Here is a 25,038-nt window from a genome sequence, read left to right on the forward strand (position 1 = left end):
TATGAACGCAATGGATTTTATTTCATAAAAACCTCAAAAGTCTTCAGTCCAATAATACAGCACAGTAGTCAGTTTCTTACACTTAAAATCTCTTTAAGTTAGTAGTAGTGGTGGTGAGACATGGGCATGTTGTTCACCATGGAAAAGGTTACCGTCTTTACATAGAAAAAAAAACAAACAGCCAGAGTAAAGAGTTAAAATACAACCAAACACAACCAAACAGTACAGAGCTGATGACAATGTTTTTGCCGGATCAGAGCCAATCAGGAGTCCAGGTCTGACCAGCTGTTGGGAAATCTGTCACGGGACACGAGCCAGCAGAGGCCCTCTGCGTGAGCGCGCTTTGAAATGACAGTGAAAGGAAGAGGAGACCCCTTGGTGCCGCTGGGAACACGACCTGCTGAGGTGAGCTCCTCGTCCAGACTGATCGCTGCGTTCAGAGGCTTGATAGTTCTGCAGTTCACCATTATGCTCTGACTCAAACATACAAACCAGCCACACAGTCACCAGGAGTCCACCAGTCTCTCTCTCTCCTTCTCTTTTTCCAAGTGTCTTCTCCCACCTCCTCCATGAAACACCAATCTCTTCAGTTTTTTGGGTAGATTTTCTCGTAGAAGAAGTTTTGTGCCAGCAGATACAGCTCCCCGTCCTTTTCTCTTACAGCGTGCGCCCTGACAAACTGGAACTGCTCCAGTGCAAACTCGTAGAAATCGTTCTCCATCTTCCAGATGGTCGACTGCTGCAGCTTGGCGATGGACTCCTTAGTGGGCGGCTTCTTCTCGCTGGTCTTCCTCAGGTGGGATTTCTTCCCTGTGAGTGAAGGAGATCAGGATTTCAATGGTTGGGAGGGTGAACTCATTGATTCATCATTTATATACACAATCATCATTACAATTGTATTATATGGTCGTTTATTTAAGTGGAGGTGTCACACACAAAAGTGGACTCCTCACAATATGAGCCAGGATCAACATGTGTCCACCATTGCTATCCATCTGAGGCAGTCTTTGCTCTAATCCTACTTTTTTTATTTTGTATTTAATTAGTGGCAGAATGTTTTATATAGGCAGTGCTCCAGACAGAAAGCTCTTGTCATGTGGAAAATCAGTTTTCTGGATTAATTTACCAGTTAGATTGCTATAAATCTGTCGATATCTAAATGTTAATACATACACCCTTAAGCTGGGAGTCAACTAGCCTCTCTTTGCATACATGCTGAAAGCAGTAGTGTAAAATTGTATTTGTTTGCTTGAATACTAAAGTGTAAACCATCAAGTCTTGGTTTCACAGGGAGAAGCTCTGTTATTGTCCTGAGCTCACCAGGCAACCAGCACAGACATCAGGATGTTACTAGAAATAGTCAAACTGACCACAACAAAACAAACAGGATTTAACATGCTTCAAAGTATAGATCAATATCAGATTTCACTTCCTTTGGACAGAGCAAGGCTAGCTGGCTCCCCCTTTTTCTAGTTTTAAACTTAGCTAAGCTAACAGGCTGCTAAAATGTAGCTCATGTTTAGCATAAAGACAGACGGTTGTATCAGTTCTCACCTACCTCTGATAAAAAGGTTAAAACCATTTTTCCATAATGTCTGAAATTATAATTGCACACATTTGGAGCAGCTTATCGTCCTGTTTTAGTAGTTCTACATATTTTTTTTTAAGTCTATCTTAAATTTTGCAAAAATGAGAAGCTCCAAGTGACAAATCCAGTCAGCTAAAACATGATAACTGAGACTGCAGGACTTCTAAAGGAGACTCAGTCTTTGATTTCATGAAACACAAACCTGATTAGCTTAAGTACTGGGGTTCATCTGCTGCTAGAAATGATTAATATCAGACTTGAGTCAGTACATTTATATCGGTGTCAGGTTTAATTCTTCTGTGCTCGCCATTATTCATCCTGGCTGCACTCATTGTAACTAATCTGTAACTACATCAGCGAGCGGCATGAGCGCATATTGATCACAATTCAATTCCCAGAGGAGCAATTCAGACTGCTAATATAATATGCAACCACAGCACACATGCTTTAGCATTGCAATGTGCAGAGCCATTAGGCTGCCTCTCAGTTTATTATACTACTGTAGAGAGAGACAAAAGAATATGCAGGTCAACAGCAAATGCACTTGAACTGTTTATCAGACTGCGTACCTGTTTTGTACAGATCAGTGGCTCCTCTGAAGAAGCGAGGCAGCGCCGCCTCAAGCATCATGACAAAGTCCTCCAGCTCCTCTGTCACCCCGACCAGCATGTACTCGTTCACCAGGTTGTATTTGGCCTGCTCCAGAGCCCACTGGCTGCCCACGTTCCTGCAGACACAGATCAGGTTACATTTTTGGTTGTTTTTTTTTTTGTATTCCGCAAATACAGTGACACATCTGTTTGATGAGAAACAAATACAATATTCACTAAGAACAGCATTATGATAAGATCAACATTGTTGAGTTCCTGCAAGAGGAAGGTCACTTGTTACAGTAGCTCAAAAATCAAAGACAACAATAAGATATAATAATGTAAATAACATTAGCCTTGTTGAGGGGTGCAGAAGGTGATCAGAGATGTCACTCCTTTAGAGGACATCATACTCGAAATGTCACACTCTGTCCTGTGAAAATTCATACTCATTCATAATTTATCTATTAATATATGATATCAGGATTATAAATGCTGTGGGTATTAACAGCAGCTCATACTTCTTTTAGAACATTTACACTTTAACAGAAAACAATCCTCCCATCATAAGTTCTGACCAGTTTATATTATATTATATTCTCTCTCTCTCTCTCTCTCTCTCTCTCTCTCTCTCAATAACAATGTAATGCTTTTCCTACAACTTTTTTTCATGCTGATAAATCCTGTACACTCAGACCTTCAGTAACTTCTTCTCTTCAAGGAGAGCACACATTGAAATGAGATGGGAGGCCAGTGTCAAGGAGAGATTAGGAGGGTAAGAGGGATGAGTGAGGGCAAAGAGAGAGAGAGAGAGAGAGAGAGATTGATACAGATCATCATGAAGAGGATCAAGGCTGAGAGAGCTATCAGAGGCCTTGAAAGGATGAGTGGAACAGGAGGACTCTGAGGTTCAATGTAGTGAATTATGAAACAAAACGGATACAGCACCCTGAACTGCTCGAACCACCTTTCCATTATGAATAGATTATGTGCCCCAACAAATCCCTCTGAAAGGACCCAAACCAACAGCAAGTCGTGGGCTGTCCACACCAGAAACAATAACAAAATATGAACAAAAAACCGCAACACATCAGAAGGATACAAGTTCACAAAATTCTTCATAGTTGAATCTAACATTTAAAAGAATTATCAGGTCTATATTTATACTTTTACACACGCCGACATCTATTCAAGGGTTCTCCATAGTATAATAGTGAACAAACACAAGGTGTAAAGTGTTCCTGTTATCATTTCAAATATAAGTGCAAGAAACCAAGAGAACCTGAACATTTATCACTCTGACTCAGTGTTGTCTGAACATGGCTCAGCGTCTGGTGTCTAAATACGTACCAGCATTCGGAGTAGTGTCCACAGAAAAAGGGAATCTGGAGCCAGAGCTTCTCAGGGGCACAGTCTGAGCCGCCGGCTGATACACATTCATCGAACGTCTGAAAAAGAGACCCGAGAAGAAAACGCTTACATGTCTAATCAGTTGAAGGATCAAGGACTCCAGTGTGTCTTAATCTGGCATGACTGGAACTACAGGAGATGCCCATCTAAACCGCAGAAGCCTCGTGTTACCTTCAGATAAACATTTAAAATACGTTTCTGCAGAGAGTTTGACCTCCACACATCCTTTTAACGTGACCTTCAAATGGACACCATGAACAGGAGGAGTAATGACAGCAAGCAAAGCCTATTTTAACATCCATATACACATATTATTATTGTTGTATGCAACAGACAAGAGAGATAGTGAACCTATTATCCAAACAAAAAGAATATGGTAATGTATATATTTTTTTACCTTCTTGTCTCCTTGTTTCCTGCGTCTCAAGCCGGGCCGGTAGTCGTCCCCAAAACGCAGAAAATAATAATAGGACACCAGCCTCTCAATGGGGTCCCGGATCACGTTAATGTAGATGGGCTTCCTCTTCACACCAAACCTGAGGACAGAGACAGACGTTAAGGATTTAAAAAAAAAAAACAGTTTGGAGATCAAAGCTCAGTGATTTGTTTGATTTTGTTTTAACTTAGAGAAAAAGAATCACTACACTGTATATGTAAAGCTCTACATGACCACAAGGGGGGGTCAGCAGCACAAAGCCACAGCAGAGGGAATACATCTTACAATAAACCAATTCCATAAATAAAATAAAAATGTAGAAAAAGTGAGATATTTGTTTCCAAATGTATTTTTTCCCTCAAAGAGGCTGCCCCTCGAGCTGTTGATGCAGCCATGCAGAGATAACATCAGATTATTGGTCAGTAGATTAGTTATTACTAGTTATATTACAAGAGAATGATTTTATCAGTAGGTTTTCAGGTCATTCATTATTCATGTTGGTTGTTAAGTCATGAAATACACATTTAAAAAACAAAGAGATTTTGCAGAGCCCATCTGTACGTGAGGAAGATAAAAAGAGAAGGAGTGTTGTTTCATTTGAGGTCTGACATAGGAAGTTTAAGTTTAGAAACTTAGCTCTTTACTTCTTCCAGATCAGGCTCTTGTTACTGAGTTACTGTATAGCCCTGCCTTAAAGCATTTCCATAATTAAACTATTGCAGTACAAAATATATTTACTTGGTGAAGTCCAGGAAGGAGACGTGTCCGTGGTAGAAAGCTGGTTTCATTTCCCTCCACTCAGTTACATTCTTCACAAACCGCACCTGAACAAAATATCAATCATTACAACCATGTGTGACTTTTTTCTTTTTAAAGCAGTCTACAAAAATAGTTTCGTCAATGCTAGAATTCATGTTAACTTGGTGACAGTTCATGTGAGGTGTGTGTCCGACCTGGTCCTGTATGGACATGACAGGGTTGTTCTTGGTGGTGTTGATGTGCAGGACGTGGTAGTGGTTCTTCCCACACAGGTCGTATGCGATGTTGGTGAAGGAGGTGCTGGCTGTCTTGGGCACTCGGTTGTAGATGATGACGATGTCGTCTTCATTGTCGGACAGTAAAGAGGTTGAGGAGTCCCGCTCCCGAAGGCCGTCCTGCGTGTGCCGCTGCTCGATCTCTCGCACCTCGTGTCTGGCGATGGCTCGCTCTGGAAGGGACAACAAGAAATTATACACAGGAAACACAGGTAAGGATTTTGTGTTGTTTTTTTCTTTCTGAAAGGCTTTGGCGCACATGACATACTTTAATATCCTAGCTATCATTGAGGAAGATACTAGTACAGCTTGGCGACCATAAACGAATAAATCCAGAAGGAAAAATAAACAAAAAACACATACACACAAGAAAAGTTTGATAAGTGTATTATATCCACAGAAAAAAGAAAACATGTCATACTGTACATAGATGTCTGAGTAATACTACAGAGTCCCATAGGAACTTTTCTATTTATATATATCTAGTAAGACCTTTCTTCCACTTTCATGTGGGCCCAGAACATGTCCCAGAGGGACTCCCCTTTCTCCAATATGCCGCGTAATCTATTAAGCCATTCAAACATTCACAATATGCCTTTGCTATTTTCCAGTGTTGTGAAATAACTAGACAAACACTCCCTTTACCCACTATAGTAGCTGACAATTTCAAGTGTTGGACCACATTTTCAGATTGTATTTTTTTTAAAAGAGAGGGCTAAAATAATGTTATGTTGCTCCATAAACATTTTTAAACTAGGTCCACGAGTGCTTTTCTAAAGTTGAACTTGACCTCTGATCTCTCACTGTATCATTTAGTATTGTGCACGTGTAAGCACGATACACAAAGCAGCAAAAAGGAGTTAAACTCTCAGAATAGTCTAAGCAAAAACCACTGCTAACTCCTTTCCTCACATCCTCAGATATTTGTGTACACATTGGTCAAGCAGCACGCAGCTGTTGCATATTTGACATCTCTACTGAATTTAGTTTTAAATCTAAACAGTCTCGTCTACAATAACTCCCCTTTAAAACTTTTATTCAGCTAAGGATTAGGAAACATCAGTGTGAGAGAATGATCTGTTACTGTATTAAGAAGTAGATACTTTTCATCTGAACACTGTCTCTTATTGAGAGCAGATAGCAGAAACCTCTTTCCTGCTTCACAGCGAGGATCAAGAAGAATCTACAATAAGAATATTAGTTAATCATTTTCAGAGCAGCCTATTTCACGCTGACGTACCACCTCTCCTGTTCACTAATCAGATTCAGCTTTAATATCCTACTCTTTCTTTCATTCTCCTTATTTAACTGCAAAGTGAAGTGTTTGCCTGCTCCAGTTTTTCATCAAATATAATGTCATAGGTCCAAGAACATCTCTGTGTGTGCTTCAGACCCAGCCTGGATAGTCTCAAGTGGTTTTTTTAAAGATGTGGTTTCCTTTTTCTGCAGAGAAAAGCATCACGTAACAAGGGTGAAGAGGTAAAGAGCCAGAGGTGAAGGGTGAGAGGGTGCTGGTTAGACGGTAAGGCTTCAGTTACTTGATATTTCACTGGACATTTATGAGGCATAAATATACACTACAAATGAGGAAGGCAGAGTGTGAGGAGGGGGGGGGGGGGGTCTCAATGCAAACACTGCATTAAGCTTCAGAAAAGCCAGACCTCTACGCCTCTGTGTGAATAGATGTGACACAAAGAAGCCTGGGCCTTTGTCAAGCCTCAAGCTTTTCTTGGTCTGAATTCGCCTCAGATTGACTGGTGTTGACAATGTCACAGAGAGCTCTGCAGGAAGGATGAAGACAAGAAGAAGAAGGGTGTTTATATGTGTGTGTGTGTGTGTGTATGTGTGTGTGGGAGCACCTAATACCCGTGGGAGCACTCTGTGGAGCCAGCGGGCCTACTTAAGCCCTGCCTAAAGCCCTGCCTGGCTGCTGCTGAGACACTGTTACACTAGCCTGGTCAGGCCTGGCCCGGCTTTACAGGCTGGCATCTGGCACCAGAGGCCAATTAGGATGTCATCTGTGATTCCGCCAGCCTCTCTCCGTCATCTGTGATCACGCACAACAACAACACACACACAGGAATACTCAGGCGGGGCGCCTGTAGCCTAGCGGTAAGTGTGTTGGCCGCATTTACAGAGACTAAAGTCCTCAAAAGCAGTCAGCCTGGCCCGGGTTCAAATCCAACTTTTGGCTCCTTTCCTGCATGCTATTCACCACTTCCCCCCCCCCCCCCCCCCGATTTCTCTGACTGTATCCACTGTCCTGTCTTTCCAATTAATGCATAAAAAGCCCAAAATACATTTTTAAAAAGAATAAATGCTCTCAGTGCCCCCTCTCTTACACCCTCCTGAGCACCTGTTTATGTTCCAGGGTCTGGTTACGGACGGAGCCGCGCCACTTCCACACGCTCACACACTGCTGCGTAGACGTGCCAGGTGGCTGTAACGGCTGAAGGCTGTCAGCATGCAGGACAACTGTAATAGAAACATTCATTCACGCGCCCCAAAGCATGCACAAGCCAACAACAACAGCAATAACAGTTGCTATGTTGGAACTTTATCGCTTAGGCTCAAGTGTCCTTTTAGGATTATTTTTAAGATGGTGCACGGTGAGCAGAGACTGTGACTTTTAGAAAACAGGGTACAACTCGTAACAAAAGAAGTCATAAATAATATCTGTTGCTTTGTAGTGGTAGTAGCACACTAAGAAACAAACAGTTTGTGCTGTTTGCAAGTGCCCTGAAACTAAAGGTTAAAAACATTTCTGGAGCATTTTCTGGCAAAGAAAGAGTAGATTCATTTATTTCACATGTATTTGTGTTACTATTTGCGCTGTTATTGCGTTGAAAAGATCACATCTTGTTATAAAGCAACATTGGGATCTTAACCTCATGACAGTTGTGGGGTTGCTTTGGGTGGCCAGATTGTTGTTGATCCAATCGGAAAAAAATCCACTCCCACATGATCCTGGTGAGTTAGATTACGTTTGAGAGGGTTAAGCTCTTAATCAATAATACATGAAGAGGTTTTCCTCAGAAGCTGCTGTAAATATATATTTTTCAATTATCAATCTGCAGTTCCACTTATTAGCTTTTTAGGGCTTTTTAGCATCTTTCAGCAGTGTTTTGAGGCCCTGCAGCTTGAATGTTGATGTTCAGTCCTGCTACTGCTTGATGAGTCACAACATCTTTCAGAGTTTTCCTCTGACATCTACCTGCAGGTAGATAATATTATTATTATTATTATTATAATATTAACTCCACTTATACTTCACTGAGATTTCTATATCAACAACTGAATTATTTCTTCTGCATGCAGCTATTCGAACATCCCAGCAAGAAAAGAATGTGGTTTTAGAAGACAGTGTTCCTGGATAATCCACAGACATCGCTGTCAACAGTTTTTTACTGGAACTACTTTCTGCTGAAAGAGTACTCAGAGTGAAAATGATGACAGGGAGTTCTGTGGATTATCCACACATTGTTTCTCAGATATAATGCTTAAATGTGTTGTTTTTAGAAAGGATGAAGAAGAGAAGAAGGAGAAGGGTGTATGTGAAAACAACAAATAATTCCATCCACATCTTTTGTGCTGACAGAAGAGTCAGAGGAAACTGTTGCATTATTATTATTCTTTTTTATTTAACCTTTATTTAACCAGTTTGGTCCCATTGAGATTAAAAACCTTTTTTTCAAGGGAGACCTGGCCAAGACAGGCAGCAGCAAAAAACACAAAGTTACAGACGGAAATACAAAGAGAGACAAAGTACAATTTACAAAGCACAACATTTTAGATTAAAACAGAACCATCTTGGAGTCATAGCTGGGAATCAGTTGTTCAAACAGCCGAGCTAAAACATCGACATCCTATAGAACAACTATATTATCAACAAGACAAACGCTAGCATTATTTTAAAATTAAAAAGTTGAATTAAAACTTCAACCTCTGTGTCTGCAGACTTTGGCTTTGTTCTTGTTCTAAATGTTGAACTGCTGACCTCCTCAAGGCTAAAATGAAGAACATGCATCACAGAAAATTAAGCTTTTGTGAAGCTCAAGGTTACAAAGAAGGCTCCCAGTCCCTCCCTTTTTTTTCTGCAGAAGAGGTGAGAGAGAGTGAGAAAAGACTGCGAGCTATGTGTCCCGAACTACAACGAAGGGGCCCAGAAACCACTTGTTTAAGACATGGGTGTTTAGTGGAAAAGTTTCAACAAGCAAAAAGGGGGCGAAGCAGGCACAGAGAGGGCTCCTCGGGCTTTGTATTTGACGCCCTATTCATTGCCAGACTGAATGCACTTGGCACAAACGGCCATATCAGAGGGCGCCACACACACACAAACTTAAGCTTAGCGCTCCCCTCAGAGGTCATTTAATTAGAGAACAAAAGGCTGAATTACTGTGGCCACACAGCAGGCCTCTTTTCATTCCACATTTCCGCCAGTTTCTTCCCTCAAGCCTTCTCTGTGCATTAAAAGCTAATTATGAGCCGTGAAGCCAACACGGGTCTTAAACATCGTGACAACTACAAGCCTATTACTGTGAGCTTCATTCAGAGTGAGAGACAGGGGGAAGACAGAGCGCCCGTAGTCCAACATATTTACTGAAGCAATTTCGCAGCTGATTAGACGCAAGCATTTGAAATCATCATTCATATTCGCCGCCAGATCTGCAAAATGTGACAGGCCGTCATGTATTACTGCCACCGTGTCAGATCTGATGGGATAATAAAAAGTGGAGGGGGAGAGACGATGATCCTTTTTTTCTCCAAGCAGCTCATAAATCCATCATTGCTCCGATCCGCCAGTTGGAGCTCTCCGCCTCTTTCGCCTTCCCCCTGAGAGGGTTTGCCCCTCCAACCGAAGCCTTGGGCTAGGTGGGTAATAGAGATTGGCCATCAGCAGCAGACTGAGGTGTACGGCTTGTATGGTTCTGCTTGGATGCTGCTGGATTGCAAAATCAATGAAGGATGACAGGGAGGAGATCTAGGTTGCTGCTGTATAAAAATCGAGTTAGTCTGCTGCTGTTGGAGACGGTGTTTCTGCCTCTTCTCTCTATATGGGGGGGGGGGGGGGGGGGGGGGGGGTACAGTTATGTCACCACTGCAGCACTCAAGAACATTTGAATAAATTGCACTCTTCAGTCTCTAATTATCCTAATTCGGTCTTCAGAACCTTTTAGTGGGAAGTGGATTATCAGAGGAAACAGGAATAAAGTCAGGCTGGCGGGGTAATTCAGGCCTGACTTCACAGAACACAACCTGCATTAGCATTGTTATTTAAGACAGGAATATGAAACACCATGTTGTTCAGCTTTTCAACTCTGCTGGCAGCTGCAGAAAACCAAAAAGGGAGACAGATAAATGAAAGCGCTTTCATTTAGGGAATTTAAAGCATCTTCTGAGCCTTCAAAAGAGCTCAGTATGACAGCAGGAACAGAGAGATACACAAACACACACAGCAGCATCCTTTAGACTTCAATTGTCTTCTTCCACACACAGACAATATTCTTATTAATTAACTCTTTTTTTTTTTGGAAAGAAAAAAGGTCCAGTTAACAAAAGAGTTAAGTGCTATTGTTGTGGCGGACTGTCTGTTACAGCCGAGGCATTTCCCCCCTGGTTATGACACACAAGTGGGATTCTGTGAAGGCTCTCATTCAGTGGTCTGAGGTGAAGGGGGTGGTCTCGTGTGAGCAGAGGGGGAATGGCAGACATGGAGAGGGGAGGGGTTGGATAAAGAGAACCAAAAGTTTGCTCAATCAATCTAATCTTGTTCTACCCAGGCTACTTTAAAACAAGATAATCTATGAGGAGGCCCAAGGCAAAAGTTGACGACCCATCTCAGGCCTCAGTGTATTGCTGTGTGTATCCTGTTACCTTCAAGATTTAGTTAAAGAGGACATATTATGACTCCTTTCCGCCTTTTTAAACAGTCCCCTGTGGTCTAAATGAAACATCTGTGCTGTGCTTTGGTCAACATATAACATAAATCAAGCACCAGAGGAGGTTTGTGACCCTGTATAAACCAGCTCTCTCAGAACGCTCTGTTTTGGTGTGTGTGTCTCTTTAAATGCAATGAGTCCCCCTGAGTTTTCCCGGTAGACATCACACCTTTGCTAGCGAGAATAAAAATGGCGGACCTGTGCTAAAGTTTTGCTCTAGGCTGGGGATGGAGATATCAGGGGAGGGGAGGGGATTTTTTTTTATTTTTTTTACCAGAATCAAACTTGTGATGTCACAAGTTAAGCAAATTTAAGACCACAAACAAAGGACTGGATGGATGTATTTCACATTTTGTGGGTCAGTAGACACTCAGGTTACCCAGATAAATGTTCAAAAACACTGTAAAAATGGATTTTTCACAATATGTCCCCTTTAAAGTGAAAATATAGTAATTAACACACACTTTCACTATCGAAGTCTCTTAATATTATCTAAGATGACTGATCAATACTTATTACATCATCATTTGTCTGTATTATGAAAAGGGTTACTACTCATCATTATAAACCAAAGAGAACTTCCACCCATCAAACTATCAGAACTTGTGTCTAAATAGTCTCATCACACTCTTTCACAGCTGAAATCTGGTTTTACAAAGACAAGTGTCTCATAAACCCACTGTTCAATCTCTGCCAGACACTTGAAGGCAGGCACACACATTAAGACGATCACGAAACCCATCAGCCATCGCCTTAGAGGGATTTAGAACAAGATTAGCAGAAAAAAGAAAGAGCTGTATTGCTTAATGTTGTATTTGAGGAATGCAAATCTAAATGAATGAAATGGCTGAATACATTTGATGTGCATTAATCCTGACATATTTGGTGTCCCGGTGAGTCTTTAATAGAAAAAGAGGACGTAGCCTCTTGGTTTTAAAATTAAAGCAAATACTGAAGTGCCACTTACCCGCCATTAAATGCTCTGGATTCCAATCATAGGATAAGAAGTTCAGTCCACTAGCATTTCCGCCTGCTTTGGTAGTTAACAGAACAACTTCACATGGTGAACAAAAGTCGCCGAAAAGCAAATTCAGAAGCCAATGGACAGTTACCCAAAGACGATTAAGCTTTCCTAATGTCTTTCAATGCATACAGTATCTGCATGCAAGTCGATCAATCAGTATTTGTATAGCGCCTATTCATAACAACTGTTATCTCAAAGACGCTTTACAAAAGACTCAAGGGCATATGGGATAATATGCAGGCAGGGTTTCTCTTTTGTATTCCTTGAGTTCCGGTTGTCCACACTTCCTCGCCGCTGGAGCGGCCGGTCGGAGCAGGCCATGCATTAATCAGGACGCCGATGGTTTAGGGGAAGACACAGTCCCATGGTGGTGGCTGGGCGTCCGGCGGTGGTTGGGAAGATAAAAGTGCAGCTAATGATTCTCCATTTTGCCTAAGTTGCTAGTCAGACTGTAAACAATGGTAATGCACGAACAAAAGTGAGAAATGGCTGAAAGTCCTTTATTGCTAACCTACTGCTATCGAACTCCTGTCGTCTAAATGTTACTTAATGTTCCATAAAACAAGCTGGCAAAAGCCAGGATTCCATATTCAAGGACTCAAATCAGGCACAATCATACAAAAATGTCTTTTGTACCAAATCCATCTGTCCTTGTCCCAGGATTCATAAAAGATGAGTTTGGTCTGATTGAAAATGCAAGAAATGGTACTGAACAATCTATCAAAGGGAATCAACAACAGGCTGCCCCATTAGAATTCAAATCAACAGATGCTCCCAGCGAGGTAACGTGGGGAAAATAAAATGTCTGGCTACACTGCAGATTCTTGTAAATTATTAGTTTCACAGTGACGTGATATTTCCTGTCCTGAATTTGGCACTGCTGCTGTGTGAGGCTCCATAAATACAGACCGAAGAGGTTTTCATTGTTCTGGCTTTCACGCTGTAGTTCTGCTCTTACTAGAAGACGAAAAAAGGGGGCGAAAGAAAAGGTGAGGATAATACATGAAAAGGGAGGTTGGCGGTGTGAGGGTCAAAAGGCTAGTTTTCTGTCCAGAATGCCAGGTGCACATTAAGGCAAAGGGGATTCTGTGCCTGCTGCTTCTGGAGTTTAAATTCAGCACAAATAATCCACATAAAGGTCACGCCGATGTAGAAAATTACTTTTTTCCTTCCTGGAGAAGCAGCGTGTTGGAAACAAGCGTGTTTCTGTCAGAAAATGCCGACAAAGCATTCCTCAGGCATGCAGCAGAGACAAAACCTGCCCTTGTGAGCTCTGTCAGACAACACTGTGCAGCCAGCTCTGTGCAGCCTGAAGTGGGTAAGAGGTTTGGTGTAAGGGTCTTGAGACCACAATTAGCCCATTTAGGAGGAAGATGTTAACAGAAACTAGAAACTTCAAAAATTGCCTCTTTTTTTTTTCTTTTTTTGGAGAATAGGCTCATCAAGTCCCAGCTCATGACACGTCGTTTTGCTTTGTGACGTTCATAGAGAAGAGATGAAAAACAAGCTGCTAAACTAGAGTTTACCGTAAACAAGCTTTTCCATTTATAATCCCTTGTCTAAATGCAAGTGCTGCCCATTCACTAATGACAACAATCTGGGATAGATGGAGATTATTATCATTGTGGTTCAACTTGCCACTTTCCCCCTAATATGTCTTATGTGCAATCGAAGCTCTCAGTGCCGTCTGACAGGTGAGCCGATAATGTCTGGAAAACAGAAAGTGGGGCCACGAGCTGTCTGCCTCATCAGAAACAGCCAGTCAGATGAGATTATGGAGCAATTTACACAGATGGCAGATCCCATCATTCCCGTCTCGTTAAGTAAAGGTGGGTCTGACAGGTTGTGGAAGAAGGATTTGAACAGATCTCATCTTGGCACAGATTGTCGATGACTAAGAATGGGGAATTAGCCAAGATTTAAGAGGTATTTGCGTTCAAAGGAGTCAAAATGATCTGTGTAAGTCTTGTAAAAAAAAAGGAAAGATATATTTGCTGGAAGACAGAAACCACACTGCAGCCAAATCTGTGAGACATAAAACAAGAGGAAGTTGAATTACAGACATTTCAGCAGCTGAAAATGTATAGAATCACAATGAAATCCACCCTATAATGCCCAGTCTTCATTCCCTAATAAAACAACAAGCAGTGTTTGCATGGCACTGCAGATGTGGTTGCAGGAACAACCCAGATTTCTGATGTTCCCTCTCTGTCTCTCAGCCCTGTAGCACATAATTAATAATGCATCTATAGGAGTCCAGGGAAAACTCAACACTCTATTACACAGAGCAGACGACAGCTATTCATAGGTTTAATGATGAGTGGGAGGACCAGGTGAACACCGCTGAGAATCAGTCCCACAAAAAAAAAAAAAAAAAAGCTACAGAGTGAGAGCTGCACTAAACAGAAGATCTCTGCATTTCAACTTCTTATCACTTTATCTCTGCAAGCTTATCTGGGTGTCTTTCATCTTTTTAGTTCTTTTCAGCTCTGCATTCATCAGAATATATCCAGCATCTTCAAGACGTCTGTCATCTATGCCCATTTCTTGATCTGGGATGGAGCTAGTACCTGTCTTCAGCTGGTTCAATAAGCTAAACTTCTAGAAGTCAGTTACATTTACAACAAACTAGAATTCCACTTTATAATGCCACAATAAATGTTTGTTTACAACTCAACTCTCCCACAATGCTAGTGGCACCGTAAAACACACCATGTCTTCACATGTGTTTCCACTGACATTGTTGACAATTTCACATCAATACTTGAGAAAGTTCTGATTTTATGAAGGCTAAAAGTTATACATAATTAGGGGTGTGGCTTATATAATATAGACCAGGTCTATACTACATCTATAGATGTGGTTTCAATGTAGAACCAGCTTCACCGACTAAGAATCGATTCTTTGACTGTCAAACTGCAAAGAACTGGATTGCATTTAGGTAACTGCTCAATTGGCTCTTTAATTCTCTTCAGGTTGATTTTGGTACTCTAACTCAATACCTGGTGACTGAATCTGTACCAATGCCATTTTTTTTTTCAAATCTTTGATATTCACTTTGCGGAATTCATTTGGATCATACTTCGTCCCTGTTTAGGTCACATGTTGTGTAAAAAAGTATCACTAAACCTCTTCCGTTGTTCACTGGCTATAATCCAGATGAGAGAGGTTCTCTTTGGGAGTACTAATACATATTTGAGAAAAGTTATGTAAAGCCTTTTGTGAATTCAGAGGCAGCTGCAAGAAATCTGATGAGTATTCCCAATGCTAGAAGGCATCATCAGATGAGCTAAAGAGGACGAGGCTGAAAATGGAAAAAAATCTGCACATATGAAGATAGAAAGAAGTGAGATTTGCAGAACTCTGAGGTTACTTTTTCTAATTTTGAGGGTTGCATGTTTGGGCTAAATTGGCTTCTACAAACATTGAACACCTCCATCCATTCTCCACCCAAACTGATTTTGGTCTAGTTGCAGTGTGGGTTATAATGCCTCCAGGTGTTGTCTATGAAAGCCTCTCAGAGGCATTCCATCTGTGATTAGCAGATTTTTTTTTCAATAAATATGAACTAATATTCTGAATTAAAGTTAAAACCAGCACTTGAATCATGCTTATAAAATGATGCTCCAATATAAACCAAAAATAAGGCAGCAAAGCCCAGTGCTTCTGGAAAATTAATTGAATTTTAAGTTTATTAACTATGTGACAGTCTTGCATGCTCTTTACATGTATTTAGGTCAACATGTATTTAGCTGTGAATCCAAAACCACTTTCAACACGTATTATTTGCGCCGTTAATATGGGTTTAATTAAAAAAAACAAAAAAAACATCACTCAGTCGCACATATTGAATAAACAAGCATTGAGAATGAATATTTGCTGGTTTTTGAAAATTCAGTTAGGCATTTGAACTATTTTCTGTCATTTTAGATGGTAATTAAAGCTGATGAATTCATTTGAAATGCAGTTGGTTGACTAATAATTGGGGAAAATTCTAAGTTGCAATCCTAATAAGTTAAAACATTGAGATGATTTTCATGCATGAGTAACTTTTAATTATTTTTTTTTTAAAGGGTTTATAAAATGTGTTTGCAATCACAGGGACAAAGAGACCATATTAATCAATGAGCAGTCCTATTCGGCCGATACCCAATCATTTTAATAAGGTCAGAATAAACAGCAACACTGTGCTGGTGTGGTGCATTGTAAATATTAGTCAGAGGTGGAGCAGGATGGATATCAGCCATGTGTGTTTCATTACTGTGTTTGAGGGAAATAATGAACACCTCATGAAAAAGGAAAAAGAGATGCAGAGACATGAATCAACTGATTCCTGCTCAGCAGGGAGCTGTCTGAAAGTGCAGAGATGAATATTCAGCAACCCAGATATTTCAGTAATAAGGTGTGACACACACACACAAACAACACAGCTGTTTACCATCTATCTATTTGTAGACTGTCTAATAGACTTAAGGTGAATTTCAGGCAATTTAGCAAAGCTGCTTAGAACATTCAGAGCAGTGGTGAGATGAAGAGAGTCACATGCCAAGAGGGAGACATAAAGTAAACAGCACAAAACAGACAAACCGATCAATAAGGCAGGAACGAAGACGACGACTAAAGAGTACATCATAACAGTTTGTCTCTGAGGCGACAGTGTTAGACATTATACAGGTAAGCATATTAACAGCAGCTTAAAGCGAAACCCTAAAGCTCTCAGGAACAAAGTTGAATCGGAGGATGTGGCTTGTGGAAGAAGAACAACACTGCTCATCCACCTTCCTTCCTCCTCTATACTTCTGTGCTCTGATGAAATTGGTTGTAAAACCCTGAAGGCGTACTTTATGCGTTCCCTTTTTCCCCCGCTGAGGCTTATGATTTTCACAAGCCGGGGCTTTAAATATTTCTGTCTCAAAATGAAAATTAAATCATCTTTTCATTTTCATCCCCGCTCCCTCTACACGTCCTCCTCCTCCTTTGATAGCACCTTGTTTCCGGCAAGCCAACAGCGGATATTCTTCTGCCAGGCACCAATCCAGTGGGGTTAGAGAAACACAAGAGGGATCTGGATATCACAGAGACTGCACGCAAATAAAAAAATGTGTGTACTGTACAACTATTGATACAGGAAGAGCTGGATTAGAGGACTGTAAGAAGTTATAATAGTGACAGGGGTTTGTTAGCTGCTCCCAGTTCCTTCTGCCAGAGGAACTGAAAGGTGTTGGAGAGAACATGAATCACTGCAAAACTCAGAAGAAAAGGGGGGAGGGGGGGGTATGTGACTAACGCCTGCTTTTTTTGGACCACACACTAGTGTTGTTCCATTACTGCTACCTGTATCAACCTCCGATTTCTATACAGGTAATGGGAGGTTGATACACCCCCAATATTCAAATCATCTTGCAATGATAACAATAAGGTGCTTTGTAAATCTGGCTTTTATTAGAGGGATACTTCAATACGCAGGACAAGATTAGACATCCACTGATCCAGAAAGAGCTGGGTTAGAACACTGTCTCAACAAGTCACAATTACAACAGACTAGTCAGTTGGACAGTTTTTCAGCTTCTCCCTGTTTTGTCTGAATGTGGAGCAAAAAAGGGAAAAAGAAACCGTGTAAATCTGAAGAAAGTCAACTGACTCTGGAGTTACACTTCACATGTGGAAGAGACCCAATACCCATATACCTGTATCATCATTATTGTTGAGTTTAAAATGAATGCACCAACCCAATGCAAACACTTAATTCGCCCCCCCACAGAAATTCACTTGTTTAAAGGTATTACGCTGCTTGAACGAGAGGGATACTTGGCATCTGACAATATTAAGGGTATGGTGTCAACATTGTTATCAGGAAGAAAAAAAAATATGGTATCAGAACATCAAAAGGCTTCAGGCTTTTAACTTGATATGGCAAGGTGAGAGCCCTGGAGAGGATAAATTGGATCTTGTGTAGTTCCTAGCATCATTTAAACAGATCACAGAGGCTGAAAGAAACGATCAGTCCTGAGACATCATATAAGTAAACGTCACATCAGCGCAGCACTCAGGATCAATGTTCACTCTGAGAGTCTCCGCCGGATGATTTGCTGACCAGCGTCTGATTTATCGACGCTACTAAATGATGTCTCTCCAGCCATCAGTCAGAGCTCCGAATTGTCCCTGCAAATTCCCTGTACAGGATCTGGCCTGCAGGGTGTCTGTGCCACATGATATTTGAAGCCCAGGCCTCGGGGGTTGAGTGAGCCGACACCTCTGAAGAAACGGTGACACAGGAAGAAAATGAAGACGGAGAGGAGGAGAAAGTGTGTCTGCGTGGAGAGGAGGGAGGGAGTATTGGGCAGGGGGCCAGCTGAGGGCGAGTGATGGGTGGTTTTGGAGCGAGGTATTCTTCTAGAACAGCCTCCAATTACATCCAGAGTGTGAAACCGTCCATAACACCCCGATTAGCCTGTCTGTCATCCTGCTACAGCAGCAAACCCAGCCGTCGGCTCTGGTTGCTGCCACGTGCCACTTTGCAGGAACACATTCCCTGTCAGGCAAAAGTGCGCGCCAGCAGCAATAAATTCTCTGGACTAATCAAGGTCTGCTTCCAACAATACAGCCAAAGCCCGCGATCGCCAATAACGCCCTTCTTCCCGACCTCCAAAAAAAGAAAATCCATCCATGACACCCGTGCTCGTCTCAGCTGCGGGCTTGCCTCCATTAGTCGCTCACTTGGAATGTAACAGAAAGTGTGTGAGCAGCGTGGTCCAGGCACTGGAAGCTACCGGATTCTTACGGTAGCAGATGCCAACGTGCAGCGAAGCAAATGACTCACGCGCCCGTTATACACCTCGGAGAAGCTAAAAACAGAGATGAGGGGGTACCAGGAAGAGATCAGAGGGAATCACAGTGCCATCACCTTAGCCAGGAAATGAAACAGCGTGAGGAAGAAATAGTGGGTGGGTACAGATTTAAGGGGGTTGATGTTTGGGTTCAGCCTTGCTGACTGTTTCCAAAGTGTCATCAATTAGCTTCAAAAGGAAGCCCATGTTTCGAGTCACAAACCAGTTGGCACGCACTCGATAAACGTGTGGGAGTAAAAGGAACCAGGTAGCTGCTTGGGTGATCAATAAAGTAACATTTAAACTGCAGCTGTAGGTCTTATCAGCGACAGGGTGTAAGAGGGCGTTCGCAGCAGCAGGTTATAAACTCGTCCAGTCAAAGTGGACGTGGTGGACTTGACAAGCAATGCCTGACAAATGTCCTCTCAAGAGCAAATTCCTGACCAGTTGCCCCAGGTCCCCCGGCGGCAGAGCCAGGGAGTGGGCTTGTAGCTGTGAGTGCTTGGCATGACAATCAAAGTCAAATTCAACCCACAGCCTCGGAGCAACACGTATCAAATTCAAATCAGGACAATTGAATGCTTTAAAAGAGTAACGTCAGCGCAGCTCCCACTCTTGACAATGGACGCATGCATCGCCATCCTTTTTCTGCGTTCAATAGCATCTTTGGTCTCTCAGAGCTCATCACAGAGCTGTTTGTGTCTGGAGCTAAATATCACCCAGCAACAGATAGAAATTGAATTCCTTTAATCAGGCTGAGTAATGGCGATGATTCAGTGGGGGGAAAGTCTCTGCTGCTAGGTGACACACAGCCCTCACATGGCCTGCAGGGCACAAAGGTGAAGAGGTCATTTGGTCCAGTTACAGGGGCCACAGGGTGACAGTTTTATAAGCAACGTGTCTATTCACGCAGCTCTCAATATACCATAGATGTCCTCTTTATTTAAACCTCCAACCCCTGACGACAAGCTCTACAACCTACAGAATTCAAAACGGGTGGAAAAGCTGCTAAAAAAAATCGTGGATTTTAAGAGCGAGGACTGAGCTTTTCTTTGTGTTTATGAAAATTCTCCCTCAGGAAATAACTGTGGCGAGGCTTGAATCTATAAAAGCAGATAGCAAGACAGATGTTACACAAATAATGATGCACTCAACTGTGTAATGAACATGCTTTCAGCCAGAAAAGAGAGGAGATCTTTTTAAAATGATGTGGCTTAAGAGCCCTCACTGAACGTGATGGGTATCGTACATTTCCCACAACACATCCTACGGGTTCGCAATATCATCTTTTATGATCTTATTGCAAAGGGATAGGAAATCTCACCCTTCAGTCTTGACTTCTTCACATGAGCCAGCTTTGCACTTTAAAAAAAAAACATAATCGGTGCCAAATCAAAGTGGCGCGTAGAAAAAAATGAAATGCAAAAAGTGAATCATTATTTTAATCATCTTTATGGAGAAGTCGAGCGGATGCCAACATTATCCTGTGTACGATGAAGACAATCAACTTATTAGCATATACAATGTACTTAATCCTAATTGTAAGACAATATACTTACTTCTACTTCGAGGAGACTATTTCTTTTGCTTCTTTTTATCCACCAAAAAACATTGTTCATGGCTTTTAAGCTACTGCTCAATATAGTACACACTTGGGGAAATCCCCAGGGTTTTCTTCACTTTTAAGCATCTAATCACATTTTCTCAACCGGTTGAGAAGATCTAATCACAGTTTAATCAAATTCAGGCATCTGTTTCCTGTCTGACGTCAGTGAGACAAAGGACGGTCGGCCTCAGACTGCAGACATGCTGAAATTCTTCAAGGTGAGCGCAGGAAGTGAACAGAGATAGAGTTAATGACTGGTGGCCTTAAATCCCTGTTTGCTGCTCCTTATTAAAGAAACTTTATATCCATTCTTCCTTCCATCCATCTCTGCACAATCAGCCTGCGTTACCGTTGACCCAGCCGGCAGCAGCAGAGGCAGTGAACAGCCGGAGAGAAATCCTGTCAGAATAATGGATTAGGCCCACAGCAGGACACACAGCTGCACAGCGGCGTGATTGTAATGCAGGAGACTCAGAGGAACCTGGAGACGACGATTAGCTTGGAAGCAAATCACAGCTTGTCTGCCCTGCGGGGGGAGTCTAAGGGGAATTGATTCAAAGGTGTTTCAGGCGACAGCATCCCTCTCTGCTCGGAGAGGACGCAGGTCACTGAAATCTGTGAACACATGATACAGGTGACGTTTGGAGCTGATTTTGTTGTAAGAGCAGGATTTGGGGTTCGTTCTTTGTTGTAATAGTGACACAGCTTTCTCATAATTGGACAGACAGACCTGCAGCAGGCGTACCTACCTGGTAATGTGTCCGGCCCCCGAAGCAGTCTGTCAGCGCCGCGCCTCTGAAAGCCTCACTCACAACTATTTCCCCATGCAGCACATAATTCAGAGCTCCAGTATACAGACGTCTGCTGGGCCCAGTCATCCATCAGAGCGCTTTGTGCCAAGTCAACAGATTCTCGTGGTGTTGGGCAGTCGGGGGGGGGGGTTGTGTTTCAGCTTTGGGAGAGGGTGTGTGTATTTGTGTGTCTCCGTGGGTGTAAAGAATAGCTCTCTACAGCAGCAGTAAACCATGTCACAGGCCAATACAGCCATCTATACCACCAGCACTCCTGTTGTTACAACATGTGACAACTCAGCTGGGATACTTAAGTCCATTAACCAAAACTCAAGGATTTGATTCCCAATCTGGCCTCAAAACTTGATGAAAATTCACCTGACAAAATCGGACTCAGTTACTCAGCTGCCTGTAAGTCCCAGGATTACAGGATTTAGTCTTGTAATGATGACTTTCACAGCTGATTCACTCTTGGTTAACACAAAGTCTGAATATGGTTCGTTTTTGGTGGTTAATACTTCTCACACATTTTTCCAACATTCAAAAACCCAAAGATGATTGTTAACTTCCATGATGAACTAACAATTTTCATTTTTTTCCCCTAGCTGTATCATTTTAGTTTAAATGAGTGATTTTTTCACCAGCTGATCTGAAAATGGTTCAGCTCTCGCCCCAGTAAGGGTGGCATGATGTTATCTATATCAGGCCCTCGCTAGTGCTGTAAGGATGGAAAATCATGAACTGATTTCTGTCAACATTGACTTCAAAATAATCATCAATGAGCCTGATCGATTGATCAATCAATTCATAAATAGATCACATATATCTAGAACTGTCGACTGTAAAAACAATAACACATCATTTTTGATCACAGAATATTAAAAGTAAACTTGATTAAGGCTGCAACTCTTTTTTAAATTCCAGATTAATCCACCGATTATTTTATGAGTAATGTTCGAAATATCCTGAAGAAAAAGTCTCACTGCAACTTCCAAGATGATGACGTTAGCGATGAGAAATCAAAGGATTTCATCGTTGATCTTGTTCAAACCACTTAACGTTAGTGGATTGTGTTCAATTCAGATTGTTATGTGAAAATGAATCATGTCCAATCCATGAGTTACTGGATGCTGTCGTGTAGAACCACACTTTTTGTCTTTATTTACTCAGGGGCAGCTCATAATGTCATGACCATATTTAAGGTTGAATGCTTGCTTTGCTGTAGCAAAACTCTCCCGACATGTTCTCTATCTGTGCAATAAAAAACCTCAAACTATTTGTTTCTTTAATGTAGAAATGTCTTCTACATTAAACAGACTCTTTGAGGCATGTTCTGCCTCCATTCAGAGGATAGGAAAGTGGATAGAGTAGGAAACCAGGAAGAGAGAGAGTGTGGAATGATATACGGGGCTGGAGTCGAACCCGAGCTGTGGCTTAGCGGACCTCAGCCTCTGTAACAGCGCACGTAATTTAACCGCTGAGCGAAACAGGCACCCCATAAAAATTTATGATTAAGTGATTCCAGTATGTTTTATAGCCATCTTAAGAGGGTTAAGTATACTTTGATGACTATCTGGAGGATCATAAAATAAACTGCAAATTTGTTTTTCTGAATAAACTGTCTACTTTAACACTTTATTTAAGATAAGGCAATGCAGCTTATTCCAACATTTCCATAAACAATCACCCAACAGGCCTTGTCTCCTTAAGGTCATAACACACAAACACATCTTGTAACTCTTGATATATTTTGGACCTTAAGCAATCCTACAACTACATTAAGTTTGGTTACATCATATCATTTCCCGGCAAAAAATGCGCCTAACCAAAAACATGTGCATCGGTCTTATCATCCAGAGTGACTTCTGGTGTGAAAATATACAAAAGTTAAGATGCCACAGCAGACATTTGTACTCACTATGGTAGGAAAGTCCCCCGGTGTTACTAACAGCATCAGTGTTGCCACCTGTTCCATTAAGTGTCACAGTGCGCCTCTTAAATGAGACCAGCATTCACAGACGCAAGACACCAAACATTGCCTCACCTATAAATGGAGTTCTCACTGCAGCCGTTGTCAAAGCGACTACACCTGTAAATTCCCTGCTCTAACATATCCTCCGTCCGATTTCACCCGACAACACTAGAGGTGCTGTTCGAACCCCTGAGGTGCACGAGCTGCTGTTACTACACAATCCCCACAGCAGAGGCACTGGAGAGATAATCCCGCAATGTCCCAGATCTTTACTGGGGATCGAGCCCCTGATGGGAGCCCGAAAATGAGATTTGAACGCTGTGCCGGGCCACATTTCAATCACAGGGAAGAGTTTGGTGAAGGGGCAGGAGAGGATTTGCAGCATGGGAGCGTCCTAATGCATGCAGAGTATTACTCCCCCCCCCCCCCAAAAAAAAAAAAAATAACCTCACCGAGCATAAACAGGCTTTCTGCCAATTCTTAGAGCACTGAATATACTTTTTATTCATGAATGACCACACTAACTTTGAGTCACACTCCACAGCCACCAATCTGCACAATCATGTTAAGTGAAAGTAACAAAAGGTATTTTCTTCAAGAAAAACATAAATCTCTGCAGCACCAGCTTCTCAAATGTTTTTTTTTTTAATACAGTCATTGTATGCAGAATACCTTAAGGATACTAGGCTGCTGAACAGAGACAAAGACCAGACTATGAACCACTTTAAACTGCATAATGAGCCCACTGTTGCTCACTCTGTATCAAAGAGTAACATACTGAGGACAGCAGCAGCTCCTCGGTCTCACACTGCACAGCTCAGGACGACAGGTTCACACACATCTTGGAATAGTTAAAGATTTTTTTTTACAAGTCACAGTCATGCAAAGTTCAGTGGGGCAGATGCTTTAACATTTCATGACTCAGTCTGAACCAAACCATGCGGTGTGTGTTTAGAGAAAAGGATTGCCTCTAATGACCACAATGCACAACAAAAGGTGATGAACAGCCCACACACAAGAGGTGGTGGTGGTGGTGGGGGGGTCCACAGGCTGCCGCACAGCCTATAGGTTCTCCTCGAGGGGTTTTTGTACAGGGATTGAATCAGGCTTTAACTTACCAAGCTTTCCCCTGGACTCCTCCAGCTTCTGGATCTGGTTCTCCAGGAAGAACATGGCCACTGCAAACGCCAGCAGCGCCAGAAGCTGCAACTTGGGCGGCATCATGACTCTGAGCAGCCCCATCAAATCATCCAGAGAGAGATGTGGTCAGTCCATGCTCAGAGGAGGAGACACTGCAAACACACACACACACACACACACACACACACAGACAAACGATGGTGATTACAAAGCGGCTGAGTGTCTGTGCATGGCCCTCTCTCTCTCCCTCTCTCTCTCTCTCTGTCTCTCTCTCTCCCTCTGTGTGTGTGCGTGTGAGTGAGTAGATATTTCCCAGTGTTCAGATCCGCTGGTTACCTCGAAAACGATGTGTTCATGCTCGGCTCATTGATGTAATTAATTCAATTCCCAATAACGGAGCGCCATAGAGCACCAGGGGGGTTTGTCCACAGTACGATCGCTGGTGCCCGCCGCTGTCTCCTGCGTCCCCCATGCAGCGCTGTCCTGTCCCAGTGTGTTCACCACCGCACCACGGACACACTACTACTACACACCCAGGCCATTGGATGTACCCACAGTCCACCACACAGCTTGGGGTTTCTATTCGTCGACTATAACTGTCTGTTCAACCCGGATTGGACCGTTTTCACAAACTGACCTGAACTTGGACGGCAGGTGTCGCAGTTCATTTTTTTATCCATT

At 42.2% G+C, this 25,038-nt stretch overlaps 1 protein-coding gene across 1 annotated transcript; it reads right to left on the bottom strand.

The window, feature by feature from the left end:
* Window positions 1-25,003, bottom strand: hs2st1a (heparan sulfate 2-O-sulfotransferase 1a). Its single transcript, XM_020651956.3, has 8 exons — window positions 24,694-25,003; window positions 24,336-24,509; window positions 4,978-5,231; window positions 4,763-4,848; window positions 3,986-4,124; window positions 3,529-3,626; window positions 2,158-2,315; window positions 1-810 (listed from the first exon to the last, which is right to left on the bottom strand). The coding sequence occupies exons 2-8, from the start codon at window positions 24,457-24,459 to the stop codon at window positions 587-589; spliced, it is 1,083 nt and encodes a 360-aa protein (XP_020507612.2). The 5' UTR covers window positions 24,460-24,509; window positions 24,694-25,003; the 3' UTR covers window positions 1-586.
* Between the last annotated feature and the right edge of the window lie 35 nt (window positions 25,004-25,038).

This window comes from Labrus bergylta, chromosome 4 (genome assembly GCF_963930695.1).
Source record: "Labrus bergylta chromosome 4, fLabBer1.1, whole genome shotgun sequence".
Classification (NCBI taxonomy): Eukaryota; Metazoa; Chordata; class Actinopteri; order Labriformes; family Labridae; genus Labrus; species Labrus bergylta.